This window comes from Neofelis nebulosa, chromosome 13 (assembly GCF_028018385.1).
Source record: "Neofelis nebulosa isolate mNeoNeb1 chromosome 13, mNeoNeb1.pri, whole genome shotgun sequence".
NCBI lineage: Eukaryota > Metazoa > Chordata > Mammalia > Carnivora > Felidae > Neofelis > Neofelis nebulosa.
The window spans coordinates 16,686,585-16,705,010 of record NC_080794.1 but is presented as its reverse complement, the minus strand read 5'-3'; the positions used below and the strand labels follow the sequence as shown (position 1 = coordinate 16,705,010).

Below are 18,426 nucleotides of genomic sequence, written 5' to 3'. Positions count from 1 at the left end.
TCAGGCTGTGTGCTGACAGCTCAGAGCCTGGAGCCTGCTTTAGATTCTGTCTCCTTCTTTCTCTGTCCCTCCCCTGCTTGGTCTCACTTTCAAAAATGAGTAAACATTAAAACATTTTTAAGAAATGTAAAAACATTGAAAAATAAAACATGTCAATAGGTCACTATGACTATATACAATACACAAAAATAAACAAAAAACTTTTTAGACTAGATTTTCTGGTCCCATATAATTTGATTTGTAATATATTCTTTCAGGTTGTCACCTGCTAATCCACTATGTTGGCTCTATCCTAGGTAATTACTTTTTATCCTTTTCCTCTATTTTTTAATCTTATTTCTCCTACCTCAGTGCTTTTGCCCCCTTCCTTTTTCTCATCTGGATCTTGTTTGACTTCAAGGCCCTGAGGAAGTTCCACTATATTCATGAAATAATTCATTTTTGACACTCTACTTGTCAGGGACACTCCATCCACACTCCTGTTGAAGAACCACCTTACTCCTTTTTTATTCCACACACTATTGTTTACTATGTTTTAACTTATATATATTTTATTCTCCAACCTAGTAATTATTAAATGGGCGCTAATAAAAAAAAAACTACAGTGTCTTAATGACCATTAAAGAATTTACAATATATTGATGCCATAATTTAATTTGTATTCAGCACAATAGTTAAATATTTAAAATTTTACATTCTCAGTTTAATACTGTGATTTGCAAATGTCCAAATATTAAAGGTATTTTAAACCTTATATCTCTTGACAGCTCTTCCAAGGCACATATAAATTATATAAATTTAGATATAAAATGGTATCATGATTATTTTTCTAGTCTCTAGCAAAATTATTGCTTGCCAGAACTTCTGTATGATCAAATAAAACTTGGCATTACATTAGAATTATAGTCTCTTTGGGAAAGATCATAATGACCTTGATGGATTTTTTAGCATAAATGAAGGACTTACAGTTGCTTTTCTAAGTCAAATTATTCATCTTCACACTTTTGGCAGTCGAGTAGATTGAACACTTCCATAATCATATGGATTTATAAGATAAAAGGCTTAAAATAATTGCATCAAAATAAAGCATAAATATTTCTTTAAAAAACACTTATTTATGTGTCTTTCCCTGTTAGACGTTATTTGAATTTTACTATTTTAAGATGATTTTTCTTTTAGTTTTTAAATTTATTTTGATAAAGAGAATGCAAGCAGAGGAGTGGCATAGAGAGAGGGCGATAGAGAATCCCAAGCAGGCTCTGTGCTATCCACCTGGAGCCTAATGTGGGGCTCGATCTCAAGAACCATGAGATCATGACCTGAGCTTAGTTGACTGAGCTGACCACGTGCCCCTAAGATGGTATTCCTGCAGATACTTTAGGGATAAATTTCATTGGTAATTTATTAGTATAAAGAAGAAAAGCACAAGGTGAAATTAAACAGAACAATCTACCATTTGTCAAATTAGGAAAGTGTGTCTAACAATTTTAGTGATAGTACTATCATACTCAAAATGTTTACCGTTGGCCGCATTTTCATCACATCAAACATACAGATTTAGTTCTTAACAGAATTTTCCAGTTTAAAGTTACGATACATGAGGTTGTTCTAATTCAGTTTGCCGAGGACCTTACCTAAAATATTATACAAAGACAGTACAGAGAACTATGTACAGTTTGTAGCTTTTGTACCTTCACTGACAATAATAAGCAACTTTATGATCCCTGGTCAGCATGTACATAATGTGAACTATAAATAAGGCCTAGAAAAGGTCCTGATTCTCTAAGTCCCTTATGATATAAAGAGGGTCGTTGGAAGATGAATTTAATTTTGTGTGTGTTTACTTATATCTCACTTAGAAAATTAGTTGAGTCACAAATTTTCTAATCTAATCAAGTTAAATAAAAGTTACTGATAAATTTTATAAAGTATGTATTGAAACTACACAGTACACAAAATATTTTATTGACTGGGAATCCAGTCTCTTCTCACTCTAGGATCTATTTTATATATCTATATCTATATCTATATCTGTATCTATATCTATATCTATATCTATATCTATATCTATATCTATATCTATATCTATATCTATATCTGAATAGTCAAGTAAATGTCCTAAAGGATGTTTTCTATTTTCACCAACCATATGTAATGAAAAATTATGTGCTTTATTGATCGATCACCCCTGGTGTTAATACATGCAGGCTTAGAAGGACGAATGAAAAATTTAAAGACTACGATTTGACATTTCATTTAACACTTGCAAGTATTTTTTAAAATTAAAAGTGTTACGAATCTTTCATTCTCAATCTGTCACTTATGTAAAAGTTTCTTATTTAAAACCATTATTTCCTACCAAATCTTAGCGATGGCAAAAAGTCAATAAAATAATATGAATAGATTCTAGGACAGTTTTTTTTTCAATTAAGGAAACAGGAAGAAGAAAGGGATTTATCAGGAAAAATGAAGTTTGTCTGTAATTGATCATATCTAAAATAATTACGATCTCATCAGTTTGTGTTTAAATTCCATTTGTTTTCAACCTATAATTTATAATATAGAATGCAGTTTTCTATATATAGGGAATTATTTTAATTTTGTAATTTCTGATTTTAGTACAAAGTTACATTTAGTGATCCAATTTTCAATTTTACTTATCTAAATAAAATATTAGCTCTTTGTTTCTTAAAAACAAATTGGGTGCTCAGTAAAGTTTCCATAGCCCAGAACACAGTATTAATTTGCATGTATTATTTGTATAGCTTTTTAATTATGGCATATAGCAACACTGTGCAACTCTAGCACCGATAAACATATTTGTTCGTTCTCCCTTTCTTCTATTCCTATAAATTTGTATGCTCATGATAATTGTTAGTATGGTACTCAAAATACAATTAAATATATATTTTACTCTAAAAGGATTTTTACCCTGAAAAGATTGAAAGTTAAGGGAATACTATTTGAAAATATAGTTATATCATTCTGGTTAGTTCATCTTTTTTTAAGAGAGAGAGAGAGAGAATGCAAGTCGGAAAGGGAGGGGCAGAGGGAGAGAAAGGAGAGAGAGAACCACAAGCAGTCACCATGTTCAGCGAGGAGCCCGATCATGACCTGAGCCGAAATCAAGAGTCCGAAGCGTAATGGACTGAGCCACTCAGGTGCCCCTTTGGAGCGCCTGGGTGGTCGGTTAAGCGTCTGACTTCAGCTCAGATCATGATCTCGTGTGGTTCATTGGTTCCAGCCCCACATTGAGCTCTGTGCTCACAGCTCAGAGCCTGGAGCCTGCTTTGGATTCTGTGTGTCCCTTTCTCTCTGCCCCTCTCCCACTTGTGCTCTCTCTCTCTCTGTCTCTCTCTCTCTCAAAAAGTAAACGCTAAAAAAAAATTTTAACAAACTTTTTTCATTTTTATTTACTTTTAATTTTTTAAGTTTATTTTTGATAGAGAGGGAGAGAGAGAAAGTGAGTGTGGGCTGGGGAGGGGCAGAAAGAGAGAAGGAGAAACAGAACCTCAAGCAGGCTCCTTACTGTCAGTGCAGAGCCCAGTGTGGCTCCGTTGTACCAACTGTGAGATCGTGACCTGAGCCGAAACCTAGAGTCAGACGCTTAACCAACTGAGCCACCCAGGTGCCCCTTTAAACAAACTTCTTACAAGAATTTACTTCAAGACCCAAGAAAATAGATAAAAGTAGTTAGAATTCACTATTTTTGTCCTCTTATTCTTTAGCGTTATTATCTCAGGAAGTGGTTCTGAAGCACAGGAAAACCCTTTTGTACGTGAGATTTCCATGAATACCCGACCCAAAGCAACACTTGGAGAAACGCTGAGTGGTGGTGGCTTCAGACAGTGTTCCCCTTGGTGTGGTCTCACTCACCCTGCGGCCACTGGACTCTGTGGCCCAGCTCTGTTTTGGGGCATCATCTCCATTCCTGCCCTCAAGTCCTATGCCTGCTGATCCTCATTCTCCTCTCTAGGGTCGCTTAGGGAAGTACCCCTACAAAGCTGACTTAGATTGTTGACAGAATTCACTCCTTTGTACTTGTGTGACTGAGGGCTGTGGTCTGCAGGCCACCCTTAGACACAGGAGGACACCCATGGTTCCAGGTGTGTGTCCCTCTCCACAGGGACATGAGTATTTACAACATGAATATTTGTATCTTCAATCTCAAATGGAAAGTATCTCTTGAAGACTGGGTCTTCTTTTTTTTCTTGTTTTTTTTTTTTTTAAGATTTTATTTATTTATTTTGAGAGAGAGAGAGAGAGAGAGAGAGAGAGAACAAGTAAGCAGTGGGGGAGGGCACAGAGAGAGAGAGAGAGAATATGTCAAGCAGGCTCCGTGCTGTCAGCTCAGAGCCTGACGTAAGGCTCAAACTCACAAACTGTGAGATCATGACCTGAGCCAAAACCAAGAGTTAGATGCTTAACCGACTGAGCTACCCAGGCACCCAGACTGGGTCTTCTTTCTGTAATAGGAATGAATCCGGGGGTTGACATCTTACTACCTTTACCATTAACTAAATACCATTAGTTACAAACAAGTCACAGATCTCCTGCGCCCTCTGTGGTGGGGGGTGGGGAGAATCTCACAAGTGCCTGATTCATAGTGGGGCACTCAGGGTGTGAGACTCAGGGTTCACACGCTGTTAGACTGAAAACTGCGCACAGACCTTTTCTCATGCATTTATTAATTCATTTATTTTCTCTCATACTCCTGTGGTCTCTGCATCTTAGAAAATTCACTGCCCAGAATCAGCACCCAATAAACACACAGTAAATGTTTAAGCTAAATGCTCTTTAATATTCTTCTTCTTTTTATATTGATCACATTTTCATCTGTTTTCTTATGGAAAAATAAAATGGATTTTATCATCCTCACTTAATATTTTTAATTTTTTTTTCAGAGAGAGAGAGAGAGAGAAAGAGAGAGCGTGAGCGGGAGAAGGGGAGAGGGGGAGAGAGACTCTAAAGCAGCCTCAGCATCCAGCATGGAGCCTGATGTGGGGCTTGATCTTCCGAACCGTGAGATCATGTCCTGAGCCAGAATCAAGACTCAGACACTTAACTGCTTAACTGTTTGAGCCACCCAGGCATCCCCTATTGTCCCAATTTTAAACTGAGTCTTACAGTTTTCATTGTTTTATCATTCATAGGACAAAGAAAGGGTAGTGCTAGGAAGGTATGATGAGTCTCTCTCATCTCAAAGCCTGGAATTTTTCTCATAGTACCTCAAAAATCACCGACATTTTCACACTTTCAGTTTTAATCTCTCTTGGATGACTTTATACTTTGATTTTTGTTTACCCCTAAGAAGATAATAATTGATATTAGCTTGATTTTGGGGTGTTTAACCTGCATCAAACAAAAATACCAGCCATAATCTGTTTCCTGTGGCAGTGAATGACATTACCCAGAACTCCTCTTTAAATTTTCTTTTAAAATCATGCAGGCACTTACCTGAGCTTTAAAACTTGGTTTTAAATGTACTTGGTTATATTTGTTAAGTTAAACACCCTATAGATGAATTAAAGCTTGGGCTTGTCCCATTTCAGAATGCTTGCTGGCTCCTTTCAATGTAAGTGTTTTTCCTGTTATTTTTCTCAGAAATTGTGGGATAAGAATATCCTTATATCCAAGACTAGTATTTAGATGATAGTTGATAAAACATAGATTAAATGGAAATCACTTTACATTGGGAATTAAATTTAATATTTCCATAATTTGGAATCATTTTACTGAAGTGCTTTGAAATGACTACTAAGCAAAAACATATGCAATAAGGTGCTGGCTCAATAGCAAAGGCATCATAGGAAGCTAATGTCGTTTATTTCTGCAGTAGAGGCAGTGTTTCTGACATCGCTATAAATATATAGTAAATTTGTATTGAGTAAATGCATGTGTAAACACTAGGAATACCCAGTATAATAGCAATAGTGAATATAAGTATTGAAGTCCGCTCTCTTTTAAAATTTTTACTTACGTTACCGAATATGGCTAGAGTATTAACATGTGCTTTGCACATACCACTGATTAAATTGAGTATTGGCTTTTCTAGGTGGATTTTTTTAAATTTGCTTTTAATGTTTGTTTATTTTTGAGAGAGAGGGAGAGAGAGAGTGTGAGAGAGTGAGAGCACGTGCGAAGGTGGGGCACAGGGCCAGGGAGACACAGAATATGAAGCAGGCTCCAGGTTGGAAGCTGTCAGCACAGAGCCCCATGCGGGGCTTGACCCACGAACCGTGAGATCATGACATGAGTAGAAGTCGGACACTTAACTGACTGACCCACCCAGGCGCCCAAAGGTGGATACAATTTTTAAGTGGAAATTAAACAGACTAACTATATTTGTCAGTAATTTGTTTCTATTTTTTATTGAATCTTAATTCACACACAATGTTATATTAGTTTCGGATGTACCTTGTATTGATGGAACAGTTCTATACATGACTCAGTCAATGCTCACCACGATAAGTGTAGTCCTCGTCTGTCACCATTCATTATTTCAATATTATTGACTGTATTCCCCATACTGTACTTTCAACCTCCTTATTTATTTTATTACTGGAAGTTTCTACTTCTTAAAATTTTTATCTATTTTGCCCATCTACCCACCTCCCGTCTGGCAACGAACAGTTTGTTCACTGTATTTAAGAGTCTGCTTTGTTTTTTAGATTTCATATATAAGTGAAATCATAAGGACATTTATCGTTCTTTGTCTTATTTCACTTAGCATAACATACTCTATGTGCATTCATGTTGTCATAAATGGCAAGCTCTCATTGTTTTATATAGCTTTGGAATACTTTGTTGTATATATACCATACCTTTTTGGTCTGTTCATCTATCGGTGGGCACTTGAGCAGTTCCATATATTGTTTATTGTAAATAATGCTGCAATAGGCATAGGGGTGCATGTATCTTTTTGAATTAGTGGTTTTGTTTTCTTTGGGTAAATATCCAGTAACGGACATATTGTGGTTCTATTTTCCTAGTTTTTAAGGAATCTCCATATTATTTTCTGCAGTGGTTGCACAAATGTACATTCCCACCATCAGTGCATGAGTGTCGCCTTTTCTACACATCCTCATCTACAGTTGTTACTTGTCGACTTTTTCATTTTAGCCCTCTGAGTAGTGTGAAGTGATATTCCTTTGTGGCCCTGATATGCATTTCCTTGATGATTACTGATATTGAACACTGTTCCATGTGTCTGTTGGCCAACTGGATGTCTTCTTTGGAGAAACGTCTGTTCATGTATTCTGCCCAGTTTTTAAATTATATATATATGTATATGTGTGTGTGTGTGTGTGTGTGTGTGTGTGTGTGTGTGTGTGTGTATTTGGTGTTGTTTTTTGTGAGGTTTTTTTAACATTTTGGATGTTAACCCTTTATCAGATATATCATTTCCAACTATCTTCTCCCACTCATTAGGTTGTCTTTTAGTTTTGTTGATTGTTTCCTTCACTGTACAAAAGTTTTGTTTTTCTTCAATGTAGTCCCAATAGTTTATTTTTGCTTTTGTTTCCCTTGCCTCAGGAGACATATCTAGAAAAATGTTCCTAAGGGTGATGTCCAAGCTACGACCAACTATGTTTTCTTTTAGGAGTTTTATTATTTCATGTCTCACATTTAAGTCTTTCATCCATTTTGAGTTTATTTTTGTTATGGTGTAAGATTGGAGTCACAAAAGACCCTGAATAGCTAAAATAATCTTGAGAAAAAAGAACAAAGGGAGAGGTATCACAATCCCAGATTTTAAGACATACTTCAGTGATATAGTAATCAAAACATTATGGTACTGACATAGAAATAGACATATAGATCAACAGAACAGGATAAAGATAGAAGTAATTTGTTTTCTTGATAAGGAATATTACCCCAAAAAACAACCAATGTCATTTTTTAAAATATAGATCTTTATGATTGAAACTAACATTTAAAAAAGGATAGACCCCTACAGACATGTTAAGGTACTGATTGAAATTTCCACAAGTCCAGCAAAATTTGTAGAAGAAAAATTTCTAAATTTGGACTCTCCTTATATACATCATGTAGTTTCAGTTAAGGTAGTTTGAGTTAAACCAGTCTCACTTAATGCTTACAACTATTGAGTACATATTTAAAATGTTTAAAACTGAGATGCAACACATTGTCTATAAACAATTGCAGCGATGACAAGATTAGCTCTCATGGATTTATTTTCTTCCCCATTTTGAAATTATTTTTATCAACTTTATTTTATTCCACCATAGTGACAACGCATGTACACACATACACACTCACAGAGAAACACATACACATATAAAAAATAAACATTTTTTTTTTTTTTTAGTTTTTATATAATTCCGGTTGGTTAACATATAGTATAATATTAGTTTCAGGTGGATAATATACTCAACACTTCCATACATTGCCCTGTGCTAATCATGACAAGTGCACTCCTTAATCCCCATAACCCCCTACCCCCCACCCCTGGTGACCATCAATTTGTTCTCTGTAGTTAAGAGTCTGTTTCTTGGTTTGTGCTCTCTCTCTTTCTCTCTCTCTCTCTCTTTCTTTCTCTTTCTCTTTTCGCCTTTGATCATGTTTTGTTTCTTAAATTCCACATATCAGTGAAATCTTACGGCATTTGTTTTTCTCAGACTGACTTCTCTTAGTGTAATACACTCTAGCTGCAATCACATTGTTGCAAATGGCAAGACTTGATCCTTTTTGATGGCTGAGTAATATACCATATCTTCTTTAGCCAGTCTTCAGTTAGTTGATGCACACTTGAGCTCTCTCCATAGTTTGGCTATTGTTAATAGTGCTGCTGTAAACATTGGGGTACATGTATCCCTTCAAATTAGTATTTTTATGTCCTTTGGATAAATACCTAGTAGTGCAATTGCTGGATAGTAGGGCAGCTTTATTTTTAGCTTTTTGAGGAACCTCGATACTAAGTAAATGTACATTTGCAAATAGAGAGCCAAGGTGCACTCAGACATGGTGGGGTATCAACAAGCTATAGAGTCTAGCAAAGGTCAGGTAAGCCTGGTCTGTCTGGGCCAGGCTGAAGGGCTGGCTTAGATTATAATGCCCAGTGAAAACAAAGTTGTTTTCCTACCTTTATGTAGAATTGGCTACAGGCTGGCTATTTCTTTCCTTGAAACAGAATTCAACCTTTCACTAAAAAAAATAATAATAATAAATGAAAGATAATATCAATGTTTAGGTAGCTAGCTATATGTAGTATAAATTTAATGGTTTTATTTATTTTTGAAGGTGAGAGAGACAGACAGAGCATAAGCGGGGGAGGAGCGGAGAGAGAGGGAGACACAGAATTCGAAGCAGGCTCCAGGCTCTAAGCTGTCAGCACAGACACGGGGCTCCAACTCACGAACCGTGAAATCGTGACTTGAGCCGAAGTCAGACACTTAACCGACTGAGCCACCCAGGAGCCCCTGTAGCATAAATTTAAATAAAACATAAGTGTATCTCTTTCTATAGATATTATGTTTAAACTATAATGTAAATTTACATAAATATATTTATTATATATAAATACATAAAATGTAATATATTTTATAATCTACATGCAAAATATGTAATTATATTTTCTGTATTATATAGGTATATTTTATAAGTAATATATATGGACATATTTAATATAAAGTTATCTATAAACATAAATACATTATAGGTATTTAATATAAATGTATACATAATTTGTAATAAGGGAAAACATACAACATGATCTAAAAAGAAGGAAATATGAAAGAATCTTTAAAAGTTTATGTTTTTTGAAGTTTATGTTACAAAGAAAGAAGAGAAATGAAGGATGATTCATCACGTCATGCTTAGGGGTGATAAGTGTTCTCTGTAGCGATGCAAACATTCTTGGTGTTTCCCGCCATGGTGAGATAGAAGGAAGGTTTCCAACCAGTCAGCTAAGGAAATTCCTATTTGGTGTGGGGAGATGTAGTGACTTTGGAAAACCTTGTGTTTTCAATTTGATAGTTGAGGTTGCTTTGAAAGGAAATTTGCTCTTTTTCCTGAAGTGGAGAGGATATGTTTCTTGCAAGGAATGTGGACCCATGACAGGCTATTTTTATAGTGCCATCTAAATGTCAGGGATAGAAGTTCCATAGCCTCAGTGAGCAGACTGTGAAGGACGGGTGCATGCAGACAGCCCCCACTGCACCGAGAGAGACCCCAGCTTCCTGACGCAGCATCAATGTGGGATTCTTCATGGGAGTATTGGCAGGACGCTCCAAACTTCGATATATCAAGGAAAACTTCTGGTGTTGTTTTTTTTTTCTTTTCTCTTTTTTTCTTTTTTTCTTTTTTTCTTTTTTCAGATAGCAGTCAGGGACAGAGACTTAAAAAGAAGTATATAGTTGATGTTTTCAAAAATTTACCAGCAGGAAGACTGCTGTGACGTCAAGCTTGGCTGCTCTTGCCGTGTGGCACCACGACCAACCTGGACACAGGGAGCAGGGATAAAACCCAAAGGGCAGAGCTTTGTGTGTTTACAGTGTCTGGATTTATACTTGAAAGCAAAAGGTGGTGAAAGACCTTTATTCTTCTTCCAAGGGACGAACAGTCTTTCCTCAGGACACTAGATACGGTGGAGGATGCTTTCGGTTGGGGCTATGGGAAGAGCTGTGCTGTCCTTGTAAAGTTCTCCTTCTGTTCTAGTATCAGGAAGCATATTGGTTGCTTCGTACAATCTTACTTCATTTTCTGAAGGAGAATTAAGTGTCTAGTGACCGCATAAAATTTCGGAACTGCAAGCTGGTATTTTCGTGTCTCTTATTACCTTTTAGCAAGTTGTATAACATGTTTGTGTTTATTGTCTGGTCTAGCTTCACGTTCCTAGAATGTAAGATAAATGAGAGTAGAGATATGAGTGGACTTTCTTTATTGCTATTTTCTAGGTGCCTTTAAGAGTGAGTGATACCTCATAGATCCTGCATAACTTTTTGTTGAATAAATGAATTTCTGAGAACATTGGGTGCCAGAGAAATAAATATGAGGTTTAAGTGGCTGTGAATCTGAATGATCTGAAAGTCAAAACAGATATATTATATGTTGAATAATTGTGGTAAAATATTCTTAAGCCTTTGGGACACATACTGTAAATTTCATGAAACTCAGCCACTTACATGTAAAATTATAACCTAATTGGAAAGCTTCCATTTTCCCCAGTATGTCTGACAATAGCATGCTATTTCCAAATCACTATAGGGAACACATGTCTTTATTAGGTGTCCCCAAGTGTGGACCTTACCAACCAATGTATCTCTTGAAAGACAAGTACAGTGAATTTATTTATAGGTCAGCTCCATTCCTTTTTAGAAAGGGGCATGTTCTAGATTGCTAGAGAACAACATTACTGGCCAAGGAGATTTGGAGGAAAGATTTGCACCCAGAGAACATGGCAGAGTTTGATATGGGACTTATCACAGAAGCCCGACACCACATTGGAGGTCTTGTTTGGGATGTGTTTCACTCACCTGTCATTTAACAAGATTTGGGGTTCCATCTCCTATAAGAATTTCGCCTGCAATTCTACAGCCTGTACAACTAGCAATGAAAGTGTTATTTTGATGAAAATGTTTGATATGTTCCAACGTCCTTGATGACAGAAGAGCCTGCTGGCTGACCGGCACACTAAGGTTATTAGCCATGGGGTCCTTACTCTCTTGTGTGTAGAAACATAGCCTCTTTCTAGGAGGTATCTTCTCATGATTGCTTCCTTTAGAAACCAAGATTTTCTTATTAAGTCAATACGTGCACTCCGTTTTAGGGTATCAGGATGACATGATGAGTCATACCATTCTTTCGGGTTGCAATCAGTGTTGAACCCATTGGAATGATTAAAACTACCTTGGAAATGATGAAGATATAAACTGAGTAGTAAAAACAAATCAGAGAAGTTCCTATCTTTTTCATTATTCGAAACAACATACTCTCCCAAGTATTCTTATTACTGCAGGAAGTAAGTACTCTGCCCATTTTAAATGAATTTTTATACAAGGTTTCCCTGTGACATTTTCAAAAGTATAGGTACAGTTAGTTCTCTAATAACAATATGCAGGATTGCAGATCCAGACATTCTACTTCTAGAGATATCATAATGCAGTGACTTTAATAATTTTACAATTATGAGCCATCTGGTGGTTTTCATTTGGAAGGTTGTTAAATGAAACCAAATAGTTTGAGTCAGAAGCAAAAGAAAAAATAAGGGGCACCTGGGTGGCTGAGTTAGTCAAGCCTCCGACTTCAGCTCAGGTCGTGATCTCATGGTTGGTAGGTTGGAGCCCTGTGTTGGGCTCTGTGCTGACAGCTCAGAGCCTGGAGCCTTCTTGGGATTCTGTGTCTCCTTCTCCCTCTGCTCCTCCCCCACTTGTGTTCTGTCTCTCTCTGGCTCTCTCTCTCTCAAAAATGAATAAATATTAAAACAATTCAGAAGCAAAGGAGAATGGCATATTAGTGAGCACATAAAAAACTAAGCCAGTAAGAGGGTAGTCAAGTTGATCGATTAAAGATTCTTGAAGGAACACAGCTTTGCTCTTTGTCATTTTGCAAGATAGTATTGCTTTTCCTTTAAGTTTTGTTGTTTGTGTTTTGCTTTTTGCTTTTTGTTTTTGGATCAGTATTCTTTATTTTCTGTCTGTATATACATATATATATATATATATATATATATATATATATATATATATTGTAATTTTATGTACCGTTTTCTGTTTCTTAATGTTACCACATTTCTTAGGGAAAAAAAAAATTAGAGCTAGTATTTGAATAAATCTTAGTGGGGCCACATCCAGGTTTGGGAACAGGCCTCCAGATGCCATGAAACCTTCCAGGCCATGTGTTCTGCTTAGAATTGTCTAGTCCTTTTCTGTAATGCATGAGCAGACCTTTCAGACTCACCACCTGTCCCACCTCTTCCGCCACTCACCAGTCTGTAACCTTAAGCCAGTGAATGTGACCTTTCCTCCAAGACTGGAGATAATCTAACACCTACCCTAGATGCTGTGCTAAAGACAGATTGAGACAATATGTTTAAGCACTTGGAAGACTCCATAGAGGCTGAGTCAAAATTACTCAGATTAAGCTCACTCTGTTAGAGGCACTGAGCCGTTCACAGGGCGCCTGGGTGGCTCAGTCGATTGAGGGTCTGACTTCGGCTCAGGTCATGATCTCACAGTTCATGGGTTAGAGCCCCGCGTCAGGCTCTGTGCTGACAGCTCAGAGCCTGGAGCCTGCTTCGGAACCTCTGTCCCCACCTCTCTCTGTCTGCCCTCGCCCTGCTTGCTGTCTCTTTCAAAAATGAACAAATAAACACTTTAAATTTTTTTTTCAACGTTGTTTATTTATTTTTGGGACAGAGAGAGACAGAGCATGAACGGGGGAGGGGCAGAGAGAGAGGGAGACACAGAATCGGAAACAGGCTCCAGGCTCCGAGCCATCAGCCCAGAGCCCGACACGGGGCTCGAACTCACGGACCGCGAGATCGTGAACAAATAAACACTTTAAAAACATCCTATAGCCATTCACTTAATCCTCAAAACAAACATACAAAGTAGATATCATTTTGTCTTCATGTTAATGATGAGGCGAGTAAGATAGAGATGCTTTCTCATTTGCTCAAAATCATGTAATCGGTGAGTTTAAGAACTTGCATTTACGAAGAACCCACTGCTCTTTCGTGTGCTAGCGTTGGCCAGTCGTAAGCATGAACTGTTGTGATATCTAATATCAGGCTCTCCTAGGCCTGGCATTTACAAAAGTAGAGGCTGAGTCTGTTGCCAGTAAGGGGGAAAAATGTGTGAGAGCCAGGTAATAAGAAAGTGCCTCTTTTTGTCTGTCTGTTTTAGGTAAGGAAACAGAATAACTTCCTTTCTATGCAGTGCAGTGACCTATGCACTATGCAGTGCAGTGACCTATGAAATTTAAGCACTACGCATCTATGAGTAAAAGAAAAAAAACGGGCTTGAACTTTTCATACAAGTTTAAAGTAAATTATGTATATCTATATATGCTATTGTGCAAATAAACTATAACACACACAGATAAAACAGAAACATAGATGAAATAAACTGCATGTAAAGGCAGAATTAAAGTATTTCCTTGGCACATTCTGATGAACTTTACCGCTAGTCATCTAGGGGAGAGAATCCTGGACAGGTCTGGTTGACTGAAGGCCCTTGGGGTACAGGGTAGCGAGCCAGAAGCACCTAGTTATGAAGGTTGAGCAATTATCTAGACGACTGGGCAATCCCTCATGGAAATTTGGATTTCTACAATATTCTGGAAACTCGGAAGGCCTGGCAACACTGTACCAGCTGACCTCTGCAGGCAAACCCTGAGACTCCCAGTTTATCACAGCCTCACTGTCCCTGGTGTCCCTTTAGCCTAATTCACTCTCTGCTTTGGTCTTCTTGTCCCCCATAGGCATCTGAATGTAACGCCTTTGAATCAGAGAGACAGGGTTCCTATCCCTGTTCTTCCCTGATCTATACCCAGAGTCACTTTGAACAAGCCCGCATCAATGATTTTTTTCAATTTACACGGAAGCTTAGCACATCATTCTTTCAATAAGTTTTTTTTTTTTTTTTTTTTTGGTGTGCTCACTGGCCACTAATATTTCACCTGGTGTCTTTACTTCCTGGAGATTGCAAAGAAAAGCAAAGGGATTGAAATGAAATTCATCCAAGTGCTTTGGAAGACAGATGTGGTAGAAATGGATGGTGTTCCCTTGTCTTACTTGGCACAGTCAGTCCCTTATTGCTCTGCCAGGAAGCAATTAGAATTGTAATAATGCGTTTTTCTATTTAATTATATAAGACAAATGCCCATTGAATGTTCACGTAGGATACTAACAACTAGTCTGCCAGCTGAAATCATCATGAAACAACGTACACGCTATCACTGACCTATGCTATGGCTACGATAAATGTAATAACTTCATAGTTGATTCACTCATAGGGTCTCCATTTTTAAAAGGGCGATGTCATCAGTATGTTAACTTCTTAACTTCCTTGCTTACAGAGTAACAAAATATTTCTTTCCTTAGAGATCACTTGTGTGTAAATTCATGTGGGTAAAGAGTTGCTGGGCATTGAGCGAGTGTGTTATTTGTTAGTGGATGGTGTGGCGCAGGTGATTACCTATGAAGTCATTGAGGCTTTTCTGTACTGTCACAGTCGTGTGTATAAATCCTATAATAGACTAATGAATGTGTCACCTGTTTCCTTCCCCTTCCTGTGATTTCAGACCAGCCTTGAGCAGAATTTGACAGAAGATGTTACAACGGTTTTACCTCCGGAAATGCTTAGCTTCGGGGATCATCCTGGGAGCGCTGTCTGCAGTCTGCTTCGGCCAGTACGATGATGGTAAGTCTGCTCTTAGTCTGACTTTGAGAGTTAGCCAGGGTTTCTGTAATTAAGTGGAAAAGGAAGCACAGCACAGAAATGAATAATGCTAATGTGTAGTTCGTTGTTAGAGGTTAGTAGCTGTTTGCAATAATTTACCTTAATTAAAATAGTTCTGCAAAAGTGGCATCCGATGTACTTCGTTTCTTAACAAGGATTGCAGTGTGGTGGAAAATCCAGAGCGAGGCCTCCGTTTGAACACTTACTAATTATCCCTGAGCAAATGTGTAATTGCTGTGGAAAACAACAATATTAGATGCTATTTACTAACCCTTGAATTGACACAATTAATGGTCTCCGATAAAATTTAAGACTGTAAAGTGTACCAAAATTTCCTGTGAGGAAAGATCTCTTTGAAGGAGTCAAAAGTAGGTGCTCTAAGTGATTTTACTGTTAGCACTTTCATTGGGTATGGCATTATTTCATCCACCGCTATTTAATTTGGAAAGAGGAAAACAGTGTAAAAGACTTGACGTTAGAGTTTGTGAGTTCCTTCCTAATACTCAGCCAGTCACTTTAGAAAGAGATGTTGGTCATCAAGGTCCCTCAGGGGACCATTTAACAAGTTCCATGTGCAGAACCTGAAATGTACGTGTCTCAGATATTTTAATAGTGGGGAGATCTGTGTTTGGATACCTCATAATGAAAATTAGGATATGTATAATACTTTAATAGATGGAAGAAATGGACAAATTCCTCCACTCTAGGAAGCTGAGTTTGGTTTTCTTTTTCCTTTTCATTGTTTTTACTTGATATTGTTTAGCATTCAGGGTCCACAGGCACCAGCCGCCTCTTCCCCCCTGCCGCTCTGTTATGTGGCCACACTGAGTAGCGGCAAAGAATGGCATTATTAGTATTTTTATGCTTTGCTTGGCTAAACTGAATGATTGAAGATAGATGAACTGATTTGACTTTATCTCAAACAGTATTCAAATTGTACGTGTATTACGGCATTCTTAGTCATTCATGGTTAGAAAAATATGACTCTTTTTCAGACTTAGAGAATAATTTTCAAGAACAATTATTTTCGTAAATCAATAGCCTGATTCCTTGAAAAGTTTTGCTAATTGGTCACCATTTACTTTAAGTGTGCCTGAACCCAGCGTTTCTGTTGTTGCCATTTATTGCGATGGTAAATCTCCATTTCAAAGAAAATTTAAATGTTGAGATAAATAAATAATGTAACAGCTACTTTGAAGCAATAGATAGATAGATAGATAGATAGATAGATAGATAGATAGACAGACATGAATGAACCATGGAAGAGCATGACTTTCTATTAAAAGGAAGTATTTTAAATTTGCCCTGGGAATAAGTGACAAATGAGTGTATTGATAGTTCTTGGCACCATAAGGCTTTCTATTTTTATTCATATTTGGCCTTCACACTGAGCAGGGGAGGGTTCACCATCATTGCTGACATTAGACATTTGCAAGCCCTGTACTTTTAAGCAATGTTAATTTAGGTTATCAGAGGAAATGACTCCATGTTTAGCCCATAGTGCCGTAGATCGGTTTCCTTAATAAGCTCATTATAGCTCTTGCTCTTTCTAAATGTGCTCACACAGCCTCCAAAATAAGATTACCAGGTAACTGCTGGCCCAGGTGGTCTCCCGTCTGGAGCAGGGAGCCTCACACCTGCCACGTGGCAGGGCCAGGGTGCGGCCAGGCTGTGGAGGGGTGGCCCCCTGCAGCCCTAGAGACCTGCTCAGCCCTCCTCCTTGAGGTAACTGACTCATTGTCAGCAAGGCTACAGGGGTTTGACCTTGGCAGAGACATATGCTCTGTAGTGTTTTGTGGAGACCTCTTCACCTTATGTGCATTCTAGCATCCCTTCCAAACTGGCCTCCTCCAGGGAGCCCCCGTGGTCCTACCACATTCAGGGGTACCTGAGCAACCCCCCACCCAGGTCTTTACTTCTCTCTGAACTTCCGCAATTAGGGTCTCTTGGCAATCACTTTTATCCAGTTGTTCAGTTATGTGTGACTGAAAATGGTTCTTATAGTTGCTGTTTTTTTTTAAATCTGTATGAAATTGTGAGCCCATGCTGTGAAGGAATGAATCAGAACTCGGCAGTGTATGACTATCGCACGAAATAACCCTAAACTGGAATATGCCATGAGAATCTCTTGAAGCGTTTTTTTTTTAAGTCCAAATGCTGGGGGATGGGGTATGTAGGATCAGATGGAAGGAAGAAGATGGTGAGGTCATAAACATGCTGACAGCCTGTGAGAAATTAAAACTGGAAAGAACTCCTTGCCACAGCTGATGATCTGCTGGTTGGATTAGCCCATTGTGAGAGTTGGCGACTGACTGCATACATGGCTTGGAGCTTCAGATAGAGAAAAATAAAGGAGAAAAAAAAATGTAAACTACTTTGAAGCTATTAGGATAACAGTCTATTAGGATAAATGCCTAGATTTTTCTTGTATGAAATAATAGAACTCTTCTGGCTTGTATTTAAGAACAGTCTCCGATGCTTTTCTGTATATTTCCTTACTTAGCCGTAAGGGAATTATCCTGAAATAAAGTATTCTAGGATTAGCCAAATGTGTGGAACTGCTTTTAAGGAAAATATATTATCTAATTATTATTTAAAATACTTTAAACAAAGTTTTTAGTTGAAAACTTTGGCAAAGTTTTGAGACTTTTCATATTCTCCTTTCAAATGGCTGAGAGAAGTTTTTAAGGTCAGTAATAAAATTTGTAGATGGCCTGTTCCATAAGGGATATTTCATTTGGTTGATGACTACATCTAAGCAAGCATTAATAACATAAGTGGGATTGATTGTATTATATTAAATTTTAAAAATAAGATTTTAGCTAACTGATAGAAAATAAAAGAACATGATCCATTTTTAGTTGATGGTCTCTTTCTACCCTTAAGACAGCGTTGGGATTGCTATTTTAGCTGTATTGTAGTTCATTACCAGTAGTGACCAATTTATTTGACTGGGAACATGTGTCCTGATCCCCACTGACTTTGGGGGTGCTGGGGTGGA

The 18,426-nt window shown here is 37.6% G+C and overlaps 1 protein-coding gene across 15 annotated transcripts in view; it reads left to right on the top strand.

The window, feature by feature from the left end:
- PCDH15 (protocadherin related 15) overlaps positions 1-18,426 on the top strand; it is a 1,242,339-nt gene that overhangs the window by 435,182 nt on the left and 788,731 nt on the right. For all 15 annotated transcript variants that reach the window (XR_009252204.1, XR_009252205.1, XM_058696346.1 and 12 more), the window contains one exon: positions 15,268-15,386. Coding sequence is in view for 13 of the 15 variants with exons in the window: in XM_058696346.1 (XP_058552329.1) it covers positions 15,296-15,386 (91 nt within the window). In the remaining 2 variants the exon portion in view is untranslated. The remainder of the gene's footprint in view (positions 1-15,267; positions 15,387-18,426) is intronic.